This window comes from Phytophthora parasitica (genome assembly GCF_000247585.1).
Source record: "Phytophthora parasitica INRA-310 unplaced genomic scaffold supercont2.24, whole genome shotgun sequence".
Lineage (NCBI taxonomy): Eukaryota > Oomycota > Peronosporomycetes > Peronosporales > Peronosporaceae > Phytophthora > Phytophthora nicotianae.
The window spans coordinates 657,714-674,530 of NW_008649010.1; the positions used below are offsets into that span (position 1 = coordinate 657,714).

General features: G+C 51.5%; 9 protein-coding genes across 9 annotated transcripts; 3 read left to right on the forward strand and 6 right to left on the reverse strand.

Moving 5' to 3' along the window:
• Positions 1-358: 358 nt before the first annotated feature.
• PPTG_11430 (hypothetical protein) lies at positions 359-3,025 on the reverse strand (the record flags this gene model as incomplete). The annotated part of the gene is made up of 1 exon (XM_008906752.1): positions 359-3,025. The coding sequence occupies one exon, from the start codon at positions 3,023-3,025 to the stop codon at positions 359-361; it is 2,667 nt and encodes an 888-aa protein (XP_008905000.1).
• A 121-nt stretch (positions 3,026-3,146) lies between these two features.
• On the reverse strand, positions 3,147-4,935 carry PPTG_11431 (hypothetical protein). Its single transcript, XM_008906753.1, has one exon. The coding sequence runs from the start codon at positions 4,639-4,641 to the stop codon at positions 3,259-3,261; it is 1,383 nt and encodes a 460-aa protein (XP_008905001.1). The 5' UTR covers positions 4,642-4,935; the 3' UTR covers positions 3,147-3,258.
• A 587-nt stretch (positions 4,936-5,522) lies between these two features.
• Positions 5,523-6,462, forward strand: PPTG_22847 (hypothetical protein). Its single transcript, XM_008906754.1, has one exon. The coding sequence runs from the start codon at positions 6,069-6,071 to the stop codon at positions 6,393-6,395; it is 327 nt and encodes a 108-aa protein (XP_008905002.1). The 5' UTR covers positions 5,523-6,068; the 3' UTR covers positions 6,396-6,462.
• PPTG_11432 (hypothetical protein) lies at positions 6,388-8,690 on the reverse strand. Its single transcript, XM_008906755.1, has one exon. The coding sequence runs from the start codon at positions 8,473-8,475 to the stop codon at positions 6,481-6,483; it is 1,995 nt and encodes a 664-aa protein (XP_008905003.1). The 5' UTR covers positions 8,476-8,690; the 3' UTR covers positions 6,388-6,480.
• Positions 8,552-9,430, forward strand: PPTG_22848 (hypothetical protein). Its single transcript, XM_008906756.1, has one exon. It carries the CDS (start codon positions 8,856-8,858, stop codon positions 9,360-9,362), a length of 507 nt encoding a protein of 168 aa, XP_008905004.1. The 5' UTR covers positions 8,552-8,855; the 3' UTR covers positions 9,363-9,430.
• Positions 9,366-12,510, reverse strand: PPTG_11433 (hypothetical protein). The gene has a single exon (XM_008906757.1). It carries the CDS (start codon positions 12,448-12,450, stop codon positions 9,523-9,525), a length of 2,928 nt encoding a protein of 975 aa, XP_008905005.1. The 5' UTR covers positions 12,451-12,510; the 3' UTR covers positions 9,366-9,522.
• A 92-nt stretch (positions 12,511-12,602) lies between these two features.
• Positions 12,603-13,077, forward strand: PPTG_11434 (hypothetical protein). The gene has a single exon (XM_008906758.1). It carries the CDS (start codon positions 12,617-12,619, stop codon positions 12,974-12,976), a length of 360 nt encoding a protein of 119 aa, XP_008905006.1. The 5' UTR covers positions 12,603-12,616; the 3' UTR covers positions 12,977-13,077.
• Positions 12,998-16,090, reverse strand: PPTG_11435 (hypothetical protein; the record flags this gene model as incomplete). Its single annotated transcript, XM_008906759.1, has 1 exon — positions 12,998-16,090. One exon carries the CDS (start codon positions 16,088-16,090, stop codon positions 13,034-13,036), a length of 3,057 nt encoding a protein of 1,018 aa, XP_008905007.1. The 3' UTR covers positions 12,998-13,033.
• Positions 16,091-16,119: 29 nt separating this feature from the next.
• PPTG_11436 (hypothetical protein) lies at positions 16,120-16,456 on the reverse strand (the record flags this gene model as incomplete). Its single annotated transcript, XM_008906760.1, has 2 exons — positions 16,120-16,204; positions 16,266-16,456. The coding sequence occupies 2 exons, from the start codon at positions 16,454-16,456 to the stop codon at positions 16,120-16,122; spliced, it is 276 nt and encodes a 91-aa protein (XP_008905008.1).
• Between the last annotated feature and the right edge of the window lie 361 nt (positions 16,457-16,817).

Below are 16,817 nucleotides of genomic sequence, written 5' to 3' on the forward strand. Positions count from 1 at the left end.
CTATGTTGCAGGCATTCATGACCCACGAGCCTACAACGGTCATTGAGAATCTCCAGAGCTAGAGCACGTAGCTCAAGTAAACACGAGCGATGGCTTCATTCCTGTTTAACGCCAACGTCTTGCTGGACACACGGGTAGGCCCGGTGTCCAACTCGGTGAGAGCGATTTAATGGTCTAGCTAACGAGTACGCTGACGAAGCTGTGTTTGCTGTTATATTACACCCTGTTTTGGCTCTTTAGCCATGAGAAGCAGTGTTCTACACAAGGTGACGTTACCAATAGCAGCTGAAATACAGTTTAAAGAGGTTTGGTGAAAGCACAACTTCATTTTCACTTCAAGATTTGTTGTTTTCTGCACCTACTTAGCGACAAGCGAGGCCAGCGATGTTTTTCGAGCCCGGATCCCCGTCAATTTCTTTTCTTGTGGAAATGCTGGGTCATTCGTCTCGGGATATGGCCGTCTGTCAGCAGCAGGAATTAGGTCCTCGTAAGTGCCTATGCGCTTTGTTGTGAACCGCGACGTGCCGACGCGACTGCATCCAGGGTTGCCTTGATTGGCACTTTCGTCTTCATCACCATCTAGGTCACCACCATTGTAAGTTCCAAAACTTCTTTCATCTGCGTCATCATCACCTTCATGACTTGTGATTCTAGACGTATTGAGAATACTGCCCCACACTCCAATCGTCTCTTCGTCTCCGTCATCGCCAAACTCTTCCCAGTCAAAATGATCAAGATATTCTTCTAACAGGCTTCCACTAAGGCTGACTGCGGTCATTTCGGTTGTCAGCGAAGGACCGGAGTTTGTGACAGGAGTCGAAAGGTGAGCATTTGTACCGTCATTTGGAGAGCGAACTGGTGGAACATTCTGACTGGGAACATCGCAGACAATCGATCCTCCACTCGGTGTACGTCCAGGTGTTGCGGTACACCTTGGTGTAGCAGAGCTGCGAACTAAACTCGAGCCACCTTCTCTTTCAGCAGGAAACAACGTTCGTTGTAAAGCCGGCGAAGCAGTTGCAGCTTCGTGGTGGAGGTGACCGGGGGTATTAGTGCAAGCCTGAGGAACTGGTGTACCTGTTATGGAGGCTGCGACCTGGACCGGAGTAGATTGTGCTGAGGGTTGAGGAGTTGCCAGTCGCGGTCGTTCACGTGGATCAATGGTCCGAAGCAGCTTTTTAGATGAGGTAGGTGCCGACTTTTCACTCCGATTCTTTTCGCGAACATACTGACGCATGACCTGATGCTTCAGGGTCTTCTCAGTCGCCATTTGATTTCTCTTTGGCGTGTGTATGAGAGCAAGCTCACTAAAGAGGCGTTCGCAGGTCGCTGTGTTTACTGCTATCGCCAGAATGGTGAGCGCCAAGAGCGGAAGCTTGCTGCTAGGCTTCGACTTCCTTTCGTACTGCCAGAATTTTACAACCAAGTCCGAGCTGAAGTCTGTCACTCGGCTTGTTGTATAGCTCCCCTCTATCCAATCGAACACGTCACCACGCAAGGTGCTGTCATCGTCTCCGATAAATCGTCGGTAGTAGTATTGCGCAAATTGACAGATATCATCCAGCTGGGTAAGGACAGTTGAAGGCAACTTTCTTGCTTCGGATACGTATCGAGGGTGGAGAAAATATCCTAACATAAACAATGGCTGCTCACACGCGTTCCATCGAGTCTCAACACATTCCACAAGAACATGACTCCACTCTGTGGCAGCGAAACCAATGTACACGTCCATGTATGAGCGAACAACATCCGCGACTGTATTCTCATCTCTTTGTAAGCGGAACGATGCAGTACATAAAGGTCGCACAACCTTCTCGGCGCTCTCCAACTTGTTCCAGAATTCACTGTCAGCCAAAATCCGTAGTTTAGAAGGGAGATCGCTGTCGTTCCTGTACTTAAAAACCAAGTCTTCCAGAGCTCCGCGCGCGCGTAGGAGTGACGCAAAGCACGCCTGCATTGAGTTCCAGCGCGTTTCACACAACGTAAAAACTGCAAAACTGTCTCCGTAGCGATTCTCCATGGCCTCAATGGCTCGGGTCAGCCATTTAGAGGTAGACGTATTCAGAAAGCTCGCAGCACCAGCAGCAGCTTCTGATACCTGCTTAAAAACAGTTTTGAGAACTGCTTTAACGAGGTTATTCACGTAGTGGCCAAAGCAAAATAAAAACACAATATTGGGATATCTGAGTGCTAAGATACCTCGCGCTCTGCGGCATTGACCAGCATTATCGGTCACGGCTGAGCCCACATTCCACTGAGACGCAATCAACTCTTCCATGACATCTTCCATTTGTTGGGCAATTGCTAGCCCATCGTGACGAGAACCGGTAGGCACCAACCCATGTGTCATCATTCGACCAAACAAAGCAACTTGGCAGCCTAATACATGCTGCTTTGCAATATTTTCCCACACATCCGACAAAAAATTAACTCTGGCACCACTTCGATTCTGAATTTCCATAACGTGATTACGCTGCTCAGTTGAATGCAGGTCAGCATACTCGTTAAGAACCCGCCCGCCTAAAACTTGGCGACTTGGAACGGCGCCAGTAGCTCCACATCGAGCGCTCAGAAATGTAAGCAATCGCTTGAACGACATTAACTCCACAAAAGAGTCCGGTAGCATCGCTTCCGCCTGGAACTCCAGTAAGAGTCGCCAGAACATCCGCTGTTCTGCTGAAGTAAATTCAGGTGGTGATGCACACTGCAGCTTGTTAGACCGGCTGACCTCGTACTCGCTGGTGTCGCTCTCCTTATTCAGCAACTTGCCGGTGGCTTGCACGTAGTAACTGCAATCAGACAGATGCTTCTCCCAGGAAGCTTTTCGGCCGTGAATGCTGACAGGAAATGGGACTCTGGCCTTGTCATTTACATGGGCAACGTAGCAGTACTTGCATATTGTCCACCACATGGTCTTGTTACATTTCTCGTTTAGTCTGTAGAAGTTCGAGCTGAGAGAACTTGGAGGTAGACCCCGCTTGGGGGCTTCTGCAAGATCGCTTTGATGGTCGGGCAGCAACTCCATGAGCGACACGAGCTCCCAGCTTTTGACAGGGAACTCGATAAGTGTAGGAATGACGGCATGTCGGCTCCAGCTGAGTTTTATACTTCAAGTAGATCTTTTTTACGTCAACAATGTAAAAAAGTCTGTGTTAAAGTGTTTTAAATGCTGTAAAAAGCGGTTTTTACATGGAAATGTAAAAATGTAAAAACAAAAATGTCAAAACACTGCTGCTGTCGAGTTCCTAGTGCTACTATTTATGTGAGTTGAATGTGGGAATAGTCGCTACTACCGAAGTTCTCGTGGCAACGACGACAGACGACCATACTCGTCGAGTGGCCAGTAAAGGTTTCTACACTCTCCTTCGACCAACACGAGGCACACGCTCGGTACATGCAAATCTGACAGCGCTTTGACCTCCGCGTAGGAGTGTCCAGCAGCTTCATCCGAAGGCGTTTAGTGCATGCCACGCATCGCGAGTTACTTGCCTCTTGAGTATCACGATATTCTTGGCCGGAGGGGTTGCTATAGCTGCATCGAAGGCTGTATTGGCTAGCTTGTTGTTGTCGCTGTTGCACCAGATCAGGAAGCTGATGAAGGCTCCTGGCCAGGGACATCAGTCGTGAACGCACGGTTTGAGAGTCAGCGTATCCCTCCGGCATGTTTTTCGTGGCAGTAAATGTGGCGTGGAAGCTAACACGAACCCGAGGACCTCGATGGCCTACAGTTTGGGCCAGAGGTTCGACTAGATACGTTGCAGTGATGCCATGTAGTTGAGTCACGCGCTCTTTCTTCATCTTCCCGGCGGTCAATTCGCTTTCAGGCATAGAAGTCATGACAATAGAAAAACCAGTCGGTTCGTCAATATTTACAGACGAAGTCGAAGAATCTGACGAGCCGGTGGTCGTGAAAGAAGTGGCGGGGGCTACCGAACGAGGCCGAAAATGCTCGAGATAGCACCACTCTTCATTCCGTGAGAACCTACGTGATCTGGCAAAGCAGGCCGTGCGTACTGCCACGTGATCCTCGGCGTACAAGGTGAAATCTTCGCTATCTTTGCCTTTATCTTCACTATCGTCAGTCTTATCAAAGGCTCGCCGTTGAACCTCGTGGACGATGGAGCCGTAGATGAACTGGTCTCCAAGGAAATCACGAGCAACCGCGTTGTATTCACTTTCCGTCAACGGACGCAGCAATGGCTCAAGCTCATAAGGTTCGCAGGCCACTTCTCCAGTAGTGAGCACTTCAAAGTCTTCACCGCCAGTTCCCATCCTTCGGGAGAGCAATGCGAAGCCCGAAATCTCTTTACAGTCCCACATGACCGAAGGTACGCGGAGCAGTCTCCCCCTTCGACTCTCCTGGCTAGCGGTACAAGCGCGGTGGATCAATTCAGCGTCCGAAACGCACACTTTGCGTGACAACGGCACATGTCCATCGGACTCGAAGCCCTCCAGCGACACTGCCGGCGACGGTTTGTCCGCTGGAACCGTCCGCATCGAGCTCGTCAGATGAGGTCGACGTCGAGACGGCTCCATCATATTCGGGTGCCAACACGACTCCCCAAGGTCACCCAGGACTTCACGATCACCGTTACGGTCATTGTTCTCCTTACGGCAGGACAGAAACGATAAGTGAGGCATTGGAGATACGAGTGGACGAAGCGAGGGACTTGGTGGTGTCGGCGAATTGAGTTGTGCGTTTCCATGTAGCGTTTGAGCTCAAGCACAAGCAGAAAGAGATGTGGTTGCGACGTGTTGGACGAGTACTGTAGAGACTTTTTGATTGCACTGGACTGACGCAGCCTTACGGTCGTCGGTCGATGTGCGGCCAGCGAGCAGCTCAGAATACAGTGAAGAGCACGCACGCGTCGACGCTAGTGGCCAGCATTGCACCCTTCTTGCGCTGTTGGAGCGAATTGAAGAGCATGAGAACTACTAAAACGGAATGAATCCAAGATAGTGGTCAGCACGGTCCCACCTTGCAAACTGTATTTTTTCATTTAGCGATTGTATGTTGCGAAGCTCAGAGTTTAACCAGCAAACTGTGTGTTTTTTTATGCAAGTTTGTAAGAGTCTAGTTGAAGTTATTAAAGATTTTGTTAATCATTTTGTGATTTCGATTTATTTACTACAATATTATGAATCCGTGTCCATGTACTCGAGCACGAGGTTTTCTATGCCAATGAAGTCTCTTCGGCCAAGACAAGGCACTGCCTTGAAGGCAGCCCCACATTAACTCGTGTTGGGCGGTACGCTGGCCGTTGTGTGCAACAATACACGTTATAGGGTTAAAATGTCAAGCTACTACCAAACTATTGAATCGTTGCACTATTACCCAACATGTTTGCATGGGTCACAACGTCCTACTCGTAAAGCGTAGTACCCCTCCGAATGTCGGTCGTTGTCATCACGAGAGTACTTCGCTAGTTGCGTCTTGCGATGCGGCCATCGCAAGGGAGCACATGTCGCTGATAATTTTTTGCGAGAACATTGAGCTGCGCTGCACGATATCAGCAGGGATCCAGTAGATCGTGAACCCGGAATCGAGCCGAAATCGGAGTCGCAGCATTACAACGGACATGTTGTCCCTTGATTGTGGTTGTCGACTCGCCACGAACGTCGTCGATATTCTTCGTTGACTCAGTAAGGTGAATTGTCTCGCCTTCAATTCTTATCGTCGACAGAGAATTAGTCACCGCTGATGACAACCGGACTGGTTCCAGTCAGTGATTGCCAGTGAACTAAGTTCCACGCGCTTCGGCTTGAGTCGGACGGATTCCTCCACGCGCACCCGACTTGGTATTGCGGACAGGGCGGCTTGGCTGACCTCAAAGGGTGTAAACTTGCGTTTACAACAAGTGCTTTCGCACAGCACAGGCTGAGCTAACCCACCTTTGTTATAGTTGGCAAAAGTGAGAAGTAATAAACATTTGGCAGAAAGTTGCTGCGGCGACCTCATGGAAAGCAGCATGATACATATGAATGGTAAACGGAGAATGTGCTGACAGAAAGATCACGAGGAATAAAAGTTTGCAAAACCCTGGTGTCGTGGGGCTCAATATCAATGGATGCGTCTTGGCGACGATCTTCACCATCACACAGTAAACGAGGAGATAACATCCAACTCGAGCATTAGCTCGTTCAGATTGATAAGACCACGTTTGTCGATGCACTGCAGTCTAGCCGCTTCTTGGCGACGAGCTATCCACCGGATTCAACGGGTAAATTCGCTACTAGACGCTTTCAAGCACACAGGTTTTGCCATCTCAGAGCACAGACGGAAATATTCTTCGACCGTATCAACGAAAGTTAATTATCTTCGTGCTCGAGCTCGATGGCAGCAGCCTCGGAGTCCAGGAGCATTTTATTCACGACCACGAAGAATCGATCGGTAGTTCTCTGCTAGATCATCAAAGCTATGTATTGATACGAATAAATACTAAGTAATGCATCGTTTCGCTGTTTCAATTCCTACATATCTTACTGGCTCTGCAGCTTCGCCTCAGCCTTGACTCGGATGACCTTGGAAGCAATCTCTCCGAACCGAACCAGCGTGTCGTACTGTGACCGTGTGATATCCATCGCTTCACTGTGCACACAGCAAATGGAGCCCACCATGATGCCATCCGGACCCACGATCGGGATGCCGCAGTAGTATTTAACACCTTGGCGTGTAACGGGGTTGAGATTGTAGAAGCGGACGTCTGCCTCTGGGTGGCGGATGATGAACGGTGCCTCACCCATGAGTAAATGCTGGCAGAAAGTGTGTTCACGAGGCAGCATGGCGTGCACGAAGTCGCGAATGGTGCAGCTCAGAACCAACTGATGCGTCTCACCAACGATCGTGATCATAGTGCAGAAGAACCCCAGTTCCTTGCTCAGGAACGAGCAGATAATATCCAGTTCGGGCATCGGCTCCTTCAGATCCATAAGGCCGAGTTTTTCAATACTCTCAAGTCGAGCTACTTCGTTCTCCGGAACAGGCGCAGACGGCGATGCGTTGTCCATCGGATGCAGTGGATAGTTGCGTTGCTGAGCATTAGATAGCACACAGTCTTTCACCGCTGGAGCCTCGCGAGTACGTCGATCGAAATACTCCTCCACAGCTGACATGTACTGCTCATTGTCAGTACTCTCGTCGCTGTACGTACTTTCACTAGAAGTCTCCGAGGGATTAAGCAGCATTCTGATCAGTGACACAGCAGCATTTCTCGTCGTCTCGACTGCCAGTTCTTCGCGTAGACTTTGCCCCAGCGACTGGGAGGACTCCGAATCTTCGAAGATCTCTACCGGGCCACGACGACCACGCTGAACGTGAGAGAAGTCACAGCGATCAACCCATTCCAGACAACGCATGCAGACGCCCATGGCTGTGACGTGGCCGTTGTTCGTTTCCACGCTCTCACGGGACCAACACGCCGTGCACACGTTGTATGCACAGAGTTGACACCGACGAGCAGCTCGTATGAATGAACTGAGACGGATTCCTTTAGTACACGAGATGCAGCGCGAGTTCTGAGCTTCGATCTTGGGCATAGGCACATTAACTGACTGCTGTGCGAACACTTGAGTGCCAAGTCGTCGACGACGTATCACCGCTGGAAGACGAGGGATTCCTCCTGCCAAGGCGAGGAGTCTACTACGAGCCATCTTATCACTAGCATGACCGGGTACAGGCGCTTCCTTCCATTTGTAAAGAGCGTGGAACATCACACGCAACTTGGTTCCTTTGCCATCACTGCGATCCTTGGAGACAGCCGGCACAGTATCAACGACAAGTAAAGCCGTCACACCGTCCAGTTGATCAACGCGGCCTCCCACGGCTTTACCAGCAGCTAACTCTTGCTCCGATAATGAGAGTAGAGACACTGAAAAGCCTTGCGATGTATCAGGGGCAGACATTGAGTTTGTTAGAGAATCAGTCGTGGGCTGGAAATACTCAAGGAAACACCACTGCTCGTTGCGTGCCAACATCCTTGATCGTGCAAAGCAGCCCGTCCTTACTGCCAGTTGGTGACTATCTGGTAGCACACCTTGTGACTGTCTTCCGTCCAGCGTTTGCACCACAGAGCCATAGATGAACTGGTTGCCGTATAGCCCCTTCATGGCGGCATTGTATTCGCTCTCGTCCCTTGCACACAGCAATGACGCCAGTTCATGAGGACTGCACGCAATGCTGCCCACCGTCAGCACCTCGTAGCCCTCACCTTTTGCACGAGACAAGAGTTCAAAGCTTTCGTCTTCAGAGCGAGAGCCAAGACGAATGCACGGCGTGTGTTTAACGGAGTCCCAAGAGTCCGACGGGTCTGTAAGCGCACGCTTGAGCGCCACCGCCGAGTTGGCATTGTGTACTCGGAAAATGAGCTCCTCATCCTCGACCAGCACCTTCCGTGACGGGTCTCGGGGTGACGAGGCAGCCGTGCACGCGTAGCTGGTCGATAGTGTGGGGCTACGACGCAGACTCTTGAAAGGCATGATAGATGCTTGCACTTCGGTGATCGACAGGTACGTGGTAAGTTTGCGTTTCTATTTGTTTCTGAAGTGAAGATTTGACCGGGAGACGACGGTCAACTTGCTGGAAGATCGCTATTGTTAGCTTTAGCACCAAATTAAAAGTGAGACGTACAGCGGACGCGGGTCCTGCTTGGCTTGTCTAGAAGAGGCTGCCCGATTGTGAGGGAACACAAGCGAAGCCTCGAGTGGAGGGACCACTGGTGCAGTGCAGCCTTAACATTTTTTTTCAGACAGACTGTGGCCCTTTATCTCATCACATGTGGTGCAAGTCGCCAGAGAGTAATAGTCTCACTGCAAAGGAGCGTTGAATCCTTCGGTGGCGGGCTCCGCTGCCCACACGAATGCGAGATGCGGCCCAGTCTATCGCACGTGCGAGCGAAAGGATTCTGACTCAGTCACATCGAGTCAGCGACAGAAGAACTTCACTTAACTTCATGTATTCAAGTGCTTGCATTCTCAGAAGATCGATCAGTACGGAGACCGTGATTCTCTCCGAACTCTGGATACGCAGAAGCCTTGAGGATGGAGCCAACGCTGCTCGGAATCCGCCGAGTTTGCGCTTCAAAGGACGTAACGTTATAATTCTAGGGCTAGACGCGTGCCGAAAGAGGTCGCAATGCTCTCTCGCGCGGAAGAAGGTGCTTGATCTGCATCAAGATACAGAGAGAATTCCTCTAAGTTGTAGAACAACAGCTCAAGTGCACGCTCACTTCAACATGGTGGATAAGCCCTCCAACTCTGCGAGAAACTGGCGCAAGATGAGTCGCCAGTATGAGTCGCGCTTTTCGCGTCGTGCGATAGTCTCAGTAAAGGCGGATGGCGCTGCAATTTTAATGGAACCACCGTAGTCTGCGCCATCATAGATAAGAATCCTATTAGGATACACGTACACCTGAAGACAGGCCCTCTCTCGAACAAATGTATTGATTGTACATGAATAACGCTCTGTAAAGCGTTGTAGTGTATCTGCATTTCAGCAGAAAACACGTCAAAACTCGCCCCAGTGCTTCACAGTGGCGGGAAGACGAATCCTAACTTGGACGGAACGAATCCGTCGGCCTCCTCCCGGAGGAAGGTCGCGAGTTCCGCGCGCCTTTGTGCAGTCTGTCGACTGACGAGATCAATGTCCACAGCGCAAACCCACTGCACTACGTCAACATGGCGATTCACCATAGCCTGTAGCAGTCCTTCAGTAGACACGAAGCTGGTCTCCACCACGACTGGATCAGTGGCAGTCTCCGACTCCTTCTCCATCTTGGCTGTAATTTGGGGAACCACCGTAACTTGGAGCCAACGTAGCACACGGATTTGACCGTAACCAGCAGCAGCATCCGCCATCGTCTGGATAAGCTTCCTCTTGCGCGAACTATCTGGAACTTTACGGAAGAACGTGAACTTCTCGTGCAGCCACGTCAGTATCCCGATCTGTCCCCAACGCGCCGCTGCAATCAATGCGTCGTTCCAGATCGAGAGTCTGCCTAGTTTAGCGTGCAGTTCTGCAGCCGGTACGTTGAGGAAAATCTCGCAGTTGCCACAGATCCAAGTCACGACGTCCAAGTGGCCCATAGCACACGCCACGTGAAGTGCGTACTCCACTCCATGTTGCCGGAAACGCTCCTCAGTGCGTACCGGTTGGAACTTGAGGAAGACGTACGTGAGGTACGCGAACTGTCTGTACTTGACACCCCACTCTACAATAGACGAATCGCCCATCAGCGTCGAGCTGTGTGTCTGGAACCATTGAAGAGCATCTCCAGCCTTGGTGTACCGCATGATGGCAGTGAAAGTCTGTTGTGTGAATAACTGCGGGTGCTTAACACTGTACAGTTGTTTCAACACGAACAGATCTCCACGCTGCGCAGCCCAGAGCGGCATCCACTCGAGATTTAATGCTGACTCAGGACAGTACTTGACCGCGAGACGTACGAACTTGGTCTGCCAATATGGACTCGTCTTGGCTGGAAGGGCCCACGCAAATGGGTCGAAGCCAGGGCGTTTACCGGCAGTAGTTGTTCGGACCCCGGCAATGCGATTGGCACCCGTATTGATTGCAGGTCCCAGCTCACTACCGTTGGTAGGTGTAGTGACAGCAGGCTCAGTTGGTGTAGTAGCACCGTTTGTATCACTGCTGAGAGCGACGATCTCCAGCGCTTCCTCGTCGGGTGTTCCTCGTCCAACAACAGAGCGTAGAACAATCTCGCGCTCCTTCATCGATAGCGCGAAGCTTGGAGACGCTAACTTCTTCTGAAGCAACCACTCGATCATGTCAAAGTGACCAAGAGACGCACAGCGATACAGTGTGCTTCCATCCACGACATTCAGTGGCCGTGCACACTCAGCCGAGCTGAGATTATCGTACGACGATCGCCGCTTGAACGACGCAGCAGACAAATCAGAAACCATTGACTCGATGGCGTTGGAGGTGGCAGCACGGTCTCGACGCTCTCGTACTAGCACAACCTCCTCCTCTTCTTCTTCGACAGGACTATCCGTTCGCTTCTCAATCCATTCTGCCATCTCAACATTCCCAGTAGGAGCTGCAGCAATCAACACTTGAGGTGACCACAGTCCAAGTCGCTCGACGACGAAGGCTAAAACGTCGACGTTACCGCTAGCCGCTGCCTTCTCAGCCGCCGTGGGGGACAACGTATGCTTCTGTTCTACTGGAATCCGATCTGTAATGTATCTGACAAGTTCGAAATGACCCGATCCAATAGCAGCTTCCAGTGTACGCTGGTCCACTGACATCCTCATGTCTTTATGCAGATATTGAAGCGTCTTGATGTTTCCCTGCGCTGCCACACTGGGCATGAACGCAGGCGAGCAGGAAAACCGAGGAAAGCGAGGCACGAGCCATCGCAGCACGTCCACATGCCCATTAGTGGCCGCCAGATCCAGCACCAACGAGCGGCATCCGTCGCTGCTGCGGTTCTGGTGTAGCCACTGCACTATCTCCAAGTGTCCGTTGCCTGCAGCACTGCACATACCCACAGCTGTGCCTCCTTCGCGTCGGTTTTCATGCAGGAACTTGACCACGTCCAAGTGTCCGTTTGCTGCTGCCATGTCCATTGCGAGACTGGTACACGGCCATCTTCCGTCCTCGTGGAGCTTCTTGACCATGGCCAAGTCTCCCTGTGCTGCTGCTGTGTCGATTGCTCTGTACTTTCGTCGTCCAAGGGAAGTACCGAGTGCTTCAGGATCCTCCCAAGACAGCAACGGATCTCTTTGGTCGTAGGCATCGGCCAGTAGTCCTGTCCTAGAGGCGAAGACCTCTCGAAAGCATTTCCGCTTCGGCATCACGGTCACCCAATTGAGCACTTGCAGCTTGGCCTCGAGTGGTTGAACCATGTAGATGACCACGTCTGTGTCCTGTTTCTCCTGTTTTTTCTCCTGGTCGAACAGCCACATGACGACTTCGAGGCGTCCGGCTGAGGCAGCGTACTCCATGGCTCTGTCTCTCTCGTATTTGCAGCAGCAGTCCAGCCACTGCACCACCTCTAGGTTTCCCTGTCTCGAGGCCTCGTACATGACCTCGGCTGGAAATTCGTACGGGACGTTGCGTGAGCTCCAGGCTAGCGCTTTGGCCCTATCAGAGGCGTCCTCAGGCTTCCAGATGACATCTCTCGCTGGTTTCTCTACGCTTAACAGCGTGCTATGACTCAGTCGGAAGCGAAGAAGCCGTTGCACTACCTCTGCGCAGCCGTGCGCCGCAGCACAGTGTAGAACGCTCTTGAAGCGACGCGACGCGTCGCCCAAGGACAGCAGACGCTCGTGTGCGTACAGGAAGCGCACCAACGCCTCATACTGCGCGTCCAGTGCAAACACCAGCACACACACAGCATCGCGCGACGTGAGACACGTCACCACACTCGTTAGAGCTGGCTCGGAGCCCAATAGCCGCCGCCAACGCCGTAGGAAGCTCGACGAGCTAGGCATTAGGATGGTGGCCGGAACGTGGCAAGAATAGCTGTTGGTGACAGGTTGGTGGCGGCAGCTGCACGAAAATAAAAAAGAACGTTGGTACCTGATACCTTTATTTTGATACATTTGTGTTAAAAACATAAATCTTGTGTAAATATGTCCTTTGAAGATCTTAATCAAGATGGAGCCTGTGGACGAAGAAGCCTCACAGCAAGAAGAGGAGGAAAATCCCAGCCTGGATGAGGAAGAGGATGCCGAAGTTACGCCCAATGACGGTGCAGAGGACGCCATTACCATTATGGCTCACGTGCGGGACAAGATCATCCCCATCCACTGCGGCTTTGGTACGCAGCAAGTGATCTGGTTGGGTCACGTGGCCATTGCTCGGTATGATGAAGACGGTGGTACGCAGGGCTGGATGGAGTTTGGCGTTCCTACCAAGGTCATCAAGGATGGTAAGCGAGAGCTCTGCCTCACGGACGTCATCTGCGACGTATTACAAGATCGGAACCACGTGTACATCTCGACGTCGCTAGGCTAAGTGGCTAATGTAGACGAAATACTACAAAAACGTACACATTGGTATTCATAATGATTTCTAGGCTGAGAGAGCGGCTGCGTTTACCCCTCCCTTGTCAGGAAACGTTGGTGTACATACGATACGATAGTCGAGAGGGCTCGATGGACCCCGTAGCGCACCTTCTTCCAGGTGCACCACCGTGCCACTGCTGCTACTGCTATGACTGCTTTTGTCACTGGGTTGCCTGCTGCTATTACTGGATGCTGCCTCAGAGCCGCTAGTATACACGACAGAGACTGATCGTTGGTTGCTCGATTTCGAGAACTCCGACGACGTACGCGGAGACGGAGTCAACGGTGCTAATGACCGACGGAGGTGGGGTGGTAGGGTGTCTAAAGCTGTTGGATACACCATGGGTACTGTGCAAGGGATCTCCATCACCAAGCCACCCGAAAGTCGTCCAACTCCACTCGAGCTACAGCAACTTGCGTTATCCCATGAACGCGCTGACACTGCACGAACCACTCCTGTTTTTGTGCCTATGGGTGGTGTGCACGGGGAGTTTGTCATCGAGTTGCCACCTACGTTTGGTGACATGATGAAGTTGGTGAAGGATTCTAACCGTGTAGATGTTGATGGTTGGCTGGTAAAGGTGGCTCCACTCCCATCCAAGGACGCCAGCATGGTACTTAAAGTACGGTTGGACTCGACCAATTGAGCATTGCGCTGGTTCTGAATCTGTAGTTGCGTGAAGGATACACTGTCGTGGTGGTCACGTGAGGGCAAGGCAGCAGCGTCGTAGATGAGTTCCTTGATCACGCGTTGCTGGAAACGATCCGCGTACTGTCGCGGATTCACCACCGAGATGCCATGTCGATCTTGCATCAATAAGTAAACACGGACAAAGTGTTCGACACGTTTGCGAAGATTCCATTGCTGGAGAATGTCGATGAGGCCAAGATAGTACAGTCCCGGTCCGTGCACCTCGTCCACACTCATTCCTCCATGTGCAAAGGGGTGGAACGATTTCTTGATGTTATTGCTACTGGACGAGCAGTAGCAATTCCGGCTGAATTGGCTGCCACCGCTGCTACTGCGATTGCGAATGAAGCTGGAGTTGCTGAAGATGGAAGAGTCGCTACTGTTGCTGCGGCCACTTCGTGTCGAGACTCGAAACTGACTGCTCATACTGCAACTACTATCATGACGAACAAGCTTTGGCAAGTCGAAACTATCGGCGGACGAATAATGCGAGACGTTAAAGCTGCGGTGATGAATACCCACGAGAAGACTGTAGTCGATACAGTTGATACTGCAGAGAAATTCCGAGTCGGCTGTCAGTTGAATGGCAACTGCACGTGCGGTGGAATACGGCAATGCCATGTGCCTATTCCAGTTGAGATCTTTGCCCACTTGGTCGTACTGGTGGTTCATATTCCCTTCTCCTCGGACGTTGCAGCGCTGGTCGTGGCTTCCTCCTACGGTGTACTCAGCGTTGCAGAACTTGCACGTAGCGATCGTACCCGTGGGTTTTCGACCTTCCAGTCGACCGACCCAGGATCCTTTCAAGTCGAAGCGCTCGTGGATTTGCAGCGACGTAGCAAACACGCTCTGCATCACCACGAAGAACACCGTCTTGCCGTACATGGTGAGTCCGTGGCAGCCGAAAAAGCGCGTCATGAACGTGTCAGGATGTCGTTTCATGTAGGTATAGTACTGCGGCAGGATACTCAGAAAGAAATTGAGTTCTTCATTCGTGAGCGTCTTGACCACGTACTTGCGGTCTTCCGTGAAGTAGAAGAAGGCGCCACTCTTGCCTTCACTCACTCTTTCCTTGGTGGTTTGCTGTAAAGAGTTTCGATAGCTGGCACTCGATACTTTAGCCTCCTCTCGAAGTCGACGAAAAACATGAGGAGCAAAGTCCTTGAACACTACACCTTCTGTCCGTGGACCATGCGAGCGGTTGTCGTTGCGGTTCTCCAAGATCAGCTCTTCAATCTGCGTGTAGCTCTCTTTTCGATCACAATAGTCACTTTGACCAGACGAGCTGTCAACAATTCCCTCTTCCAGCGAAGAGTCCGATACCGAGATCGACCTTAAAGACGATTCAGCCGACGCTCGTGCTTGGTGTTCGGCTCGATCGACACTCTGGCAAATCCCTTTGGTCGTGTTTGTAAGGATCTCAAGTCGAAGCGCCCAGTTGATGTTGTCGTCCCAGTTGCCGTCTTCAGGAGGCAGATTAACTGTCCCATTCCTTCGAAGCTGCTCGATGATGCGAAGGATATTGGACGTCCTGGTCCAGATTAGTGCATGAACCATTCCTTTCGCGAGCAATAGACACGATAAAAGATGCCACACACGGCATTTCATGCCACCTTTACTGTCGGAATTCGAGTGTGGCAGCAAGCTAAACACCGCGTAGGTTGCCAGCACCAGTGTCCAGTAGCCAAAGTAACAGCCCACATAGTACTTGAGGTGTCGCTGGATCCGCTTCCGAGTCCGGAACGTATCTGGAAGGCCCTTTACAAATGTATTCCATGTCCGTACAATGGCAATGAGCGATGTGCAGTACACCACGACGATGTACAAGGCGAAGAAAACTCCTGCAGTGAGTGTACCGTTGGAAGCTTCTTCTCCGTCGTGCTCACCGTGTGTGCGACTGAGGATATCTCCACTGGAGCTTAACCAACAGAAGCTGAAAAGAGCGTACCGAGTGTCGAAGTGCGATATTACAGCACAGATCAAGCTCCATAGGCCACCGAAGATGTGGTATTTGGTCATCTGTCCTTTAGACGCAGAGAAGGGATTCTTCAACGCTAAGAGGAGATCTATAGCGAAGATGAGCATGTACGTCTCTTGGCCTGTGAGGAAGAAGTCCACAATGATACCCATATCTGTGCATTTAACCGAGTCTGAAGCCTGGTCCAACAAGTACAGGAACTGGTAGATCGCGCCATACAAGCTCATACCGAACATGATTCCTGCTGGGTGTTGTCGCAGTGCCAACACTCGCCAATAAGTCCCCACGACGTAGAAGCAGCCGATCAATGAAGCCACCGACGTCATCAATGGGAGCAGCATACTCCCCTTGGGGCAATGCGTTCCTTCCAGCGACAAGGCGTCACCTTGATCCATAGTGAAGCTGTGGATTGTTGAGATTCCAGCTAGACCGAGGACTTCCTTTGGATGCGGAAGGCAATCACGACAGACACCAAGAACAGACAAAGTGGGGATTGGAATTGTGGTACCCTGCATTGAAACAACCTGTGAGCAGACGGAGTCATTTTGGTGCGAAGCTACTAGTACGTACCAGAGAGCCAAAGCCTCGGGTGGCGGGCGCGTAGCAAAGCTCTCCTTTTGCTTCTCAGCGGCTCCTTTCAAGTGTTTCTTGCCGACCGCACAGGAGCGGGCGCCCAGTGCGCACGAAATGGCGTTCGTTGCCGCACTTTCCAAAAGACGAGCAACCGTTACGACGCTTTCTTCTACCGTTTGTTCCAACATCTTCGCTTTTTCAGCGTCGGTGGTGAGCTCTGGTGAGCGAGTTACGCTGCTCACTGACTATCTCCGACACGCTCAACTGGCAAAACGAGGGGACACGGAGCATAGAGATCGCTATCCTTTTATCTAGTGGGTTAGATCCCTGAAATCGTTGACCTACATTGTCCTCTGGTAGCGGGCGACTTGGATCTCCCCGACAGTGGGTTCACCCCACAAGTCTCACGTAGCATTCGAGTTGAAGTCGATAGGCCAACGCAGAGTCGCGTCGTGACGATCTACAAGTTCCCCCAGCGTTCCTCGAAAGCCACCGTTTCGCTTCGGTTCCGTGACTGACTCCGGGCTTGTAGACTCTGCCTTCACTTTA

Excerpts from the sequence above, each read along its gene's own strand:
- PPTG_11434 (XM_008906758.1), top strand. The coding sequence starts at position 12,617 with ATGGAGCCTGTGGACGAAGAAGCCTCACAGCAAGAAGAGGAGGAAAAT.
- PPTG_22848 (XM_008906756.1), top strand. The coding sequence starts at position 8,856 with ATGCGAGATGCGGCCCAGTCTATCGCACGTGCGAGCGAAAGGATTCTG.
- PPTG_22847 (XM_008906754.1), top strand. The coding sequence starts at position 6,069 with ATGCGTCTTGGCGACGATCTTCACCATCACACAGTAAACGAGGAGATA.
- PPTG_11432 (XM_008906755.1), bottom strand. The coding sequence starts at position 8,475 with ATGCCTTTCAAGAGTCTGCGTCGTAGCCCCACACTATCGACCAGCTAC.
- PPTG_11433 (XM_008906757.1), bottom strand. The coding sequence starts at position 12,450 with ATGCCTAGCTCGTCGAGCTTCCTACGGCGTTGGCGGCGGCTATTGGGC.
- PPTG_11431 (XM_008906753.1), bottom strand. The coding sequence starts at position 4,641 with ATGCCTCACTTATCGTTTCTGTCCTGCCGTAAGGAGAACAATGACCGT.